This window comes from Myotis davidii, unplaced genomic scaffold, assembly GCF_000327345.1.
Source record: "Myotis davidii unplaced genomic scaffold, ASM32734v1 scaffold687, whole genome shotgun sequence".
NCBI classification, from domain to species: Eukaryota; Metazoa; Chordata; class Mammalia; order Chiroptera; family Vespertilionidae; genus Myotis; species Myotis davidii.
In genome coordinates, this window is record NW_006298971.1 from 60,227 (window position 1) to 63,125 (window position 2,899).

At 43.2% G+C, this 2,899-nt stretch overlaps 1 protein-coding gene across 5 annotated transcripts in view; it reads left to right on the forward strand.

The window, feature by feature from the left end:
- PPCDC (phosphopantothenoylcysteine decarboxylase) overlaps positions 1-2,899 on the forward strand; it is a 27,998-nt gene that overhangs the window by 16,753 nt on the left and 8,346 nt on the right. Inside the window, exon 2 of one of the 5 annotated variants that reach the window (XM_015571027.1) lies at positions 1,281-1,371. The exons of the other annotated variants lie outside the window; for them this stretch is intronic. Within the exon in view, the coding sequence (XP_015426513.1) occupies positions 1,291-1,371 (81 nt within the window). The 5' untranslated portion in view covers positions 1,281-1,290. The remainder of the gene's footprint in view (positions 1-1,280; positions 1,372-2,899) is intronic. 5 annotated transcript variants of the gene reach the window in all.

Below are 2,899 nucleotides of genomic sequence, written 5' to 3' on the forward strand. Positions count from 1 at the left end.
TGAATGTCTGACTCCCGGTTTAGGCCTGATCCCACAGGGGATGTCCAGCAGTTGGACATCCCCTGAGGGACACCCCCTCCCCCATGCACGAATTTCGTGCATGGGGCCACTAGATATTTATAATAGCTAAGATCTGGAAATAGCCCAAGTACCTATCAGTAGATGAATGGATAAAAAAACTGTGGTTCATACACACAATGGAATACTATGCAGCTGTAAAAAAGAAGGGTCTCTTACCTTTTGAGACAGCATGGGGAGTATTATGCTAAGAGAAATAAGCCAGACAGAGAAAGACAAGCATCACATGATCTCACTCATATGTGGAATCTAATGAACAAAATAAACTGACAAACAAAATAGAACCAGAGACAACGAAGATGCAACAGACTGACATGTTTTAGAGGGAAATAGGGATGGGAAGAGATTAACCAAAGGACTTACATGCATATATGCATAGCCCATGGACACAGACAATAGTGCAGTGAAGGCCTGGAGAAGGGGTGGAAGTGGGGTAGAGGGGGTCAACCGAGGGAAACAAGGCGACATCTGTAAAGCTTTCAGCAATAAATATTAAATAAAGAAATCAGTTGGGGTGAGAGGAGAACACAGATGGAAAGGAGGACATGTGACTAAACATGAAGGTTTATGTGATCCAGATTGAGCTGAAGCTTGCAATGAAACAGGACAACCAAGAGGGCTGTTCCGTGTATTTGGAAAAAGAACAAAACAATGCCTGGTGCTGGAGGCCAGTGGCATAACATTAGGATGGAAAGAAAGAAATGGGAGGGACTTGAGTCTTGTTTTGTTTCCATCTTTTCTTTTGAACTTGAAAAAGTAGGACAGATGGTGATAGGAGGGACATGAACCTCAAGTTGGATGATTCATCTTCTGACCTTGGCAAGGTCGCCTGGAGTACTGAGGTTATAGTTGGTGACCTACAGGGTGCATTAGAGACAGCAGAGGGCCTGGGCCTAAAGATGACTAATATCCATTTAGCAAAACGACAAAGGAGGCGGGCTCCACAGATATCTATAGACAGGGCTTGTAAGCACTTAGGAAATGGTTTGTCACTGGGCTTGATTAGGCTCATTGGGAATAAATATCAGACAAAGTATTTTTGGATTTTAGGTAAGGTTTTGATGTAGCCTTAGGACATCCCCTGACCACCTGGTGATGTTAGCATATTTATAACCACTTAAAGATTCCACCCTCAACCCTAGACTTATGGAAGGGCTCTGCTCTTGTCTTTGTTCTGTTCATGATTTGAATTCGTGTTTCAGGGCTCTGCTGATGGTGGTGCTGGCGGAGAATAGGCCAAGAAGAACAGGCCAAGAGCTGCATAGACTGAAACAGGGGACCAACTCTGGAAAGGTGGATTTTACCAGGGAAAAGTGAGAAACTGCATTTGGGACTAGAAGAGTTAACTGTGCAGATGCAGTTTAGGGCTTGTGGCTCAGTAGCAACATGGGTGAGAAGAACTCTTAATTTTTTTTTGCGGATTGCAAGATCCATATACATCAGCAGGAGGATGTAGCTTCTAGAAGAATTAGTGTGGGTATAGGCATTGACAGACACTCAATGGGTTCTAGGGATGTGATACTCCAGGTTCCCTGAGCCTAATGCTGGGACACCTCAAACTCCTACAGGCAGAAGAGATGACTCCCACCTCTGAGTTTTTCAGTTCTGGAAAATTTCATTTCTTTTGTAATTTTCTCCCCTCTATTTTTCTGTTCTTCTTTTCTGGAACTCATTATGTGTCAGATTTTGGAATTCTGGAGTTGATCTGATTTTTTCACCTTTCCCCCTGCTATTATCCATTTCTTTATCTTTCTATTTTCTGAATGATTTCTTCTAAACTTATATTGAGTTTTTAAATTTCATTATTTATAATTTTCATTTCCAAGAGTTCTTTTTCCCCTCTGAATGTTCATTTAAAAAAATGGCATCTGATCTCATCTGATCTGCTTTGAATCTACTAATACCTCTTTCCAATTCCATATTCCAAAAGTGTTTTTACATATATTAACTGCTTTTTTGTTTTGTTTTTGTTTTTGTCCTCTTCTTTTTGTTCTTGATGGTTCATACTATTTACAAAATCCCTTTACTCTTATTTCAGGGGCTTTGGGAGGAAGCAGAGTTTAATCCACCTTATTTAACTGAAAGTTTATTCTTTAATTTAACATATTCTTTTATTTGTTTTTTTAATCCTCACCCAGGTGTGAAAATATTTTTGCCATTTATTTTTAAAGAAAGAGTGAAGGGGGGGGGGGCGCGGGGGAGAGAGGAACATCGATGTTTCACAGTGATTGGTTGCCTCCTACATGCGCCCTGACGGGGAACAGGAATCAGACCTGTAAACCAGGTATGTGCCCTTGACTGGAATCGAACTTGCCAACCTCTGATGTATAGGCCAACACTCTAACCACTGAGAAATACCAGCAAGGGCTATCCTTTTGTTTTAAATGTGCCTTTTTAGGCACATTTTGATGTGATTGATGGATTTTAAAACATCTAATATGAGAGTCTGAATTTTGATCAGGGAATTTAACCCATTATATATTTACTATAATTATGATTATACTAGAGGCCCGGTGCACAAAAATTTGTGCACTCGGGGGGAACGGGGGTCCCTCAGCCTGGCCTGTGCCCTCTCGCAGTCTGGGACCCCTCGAGAGATAACGCCCTGCTGGCTTAGGCCTACTCCCGGGTGGCAGAGGGTAGGCCCAATCCCTAGTGCAGCCCCTGGTCGGGCTCAGAGCAGGGCCAATCGGGGAGTTGGGGCGCCGCCCCCAGTCAAGCAGAGAGTAGGGTGGATTGGGAGGTTGGGATGCCACCCTCAGTCACGCTCAGGGTAGGGCCGATTGGGGGTTTGGGCACCGCCCCCTGTCACACTCAAGGA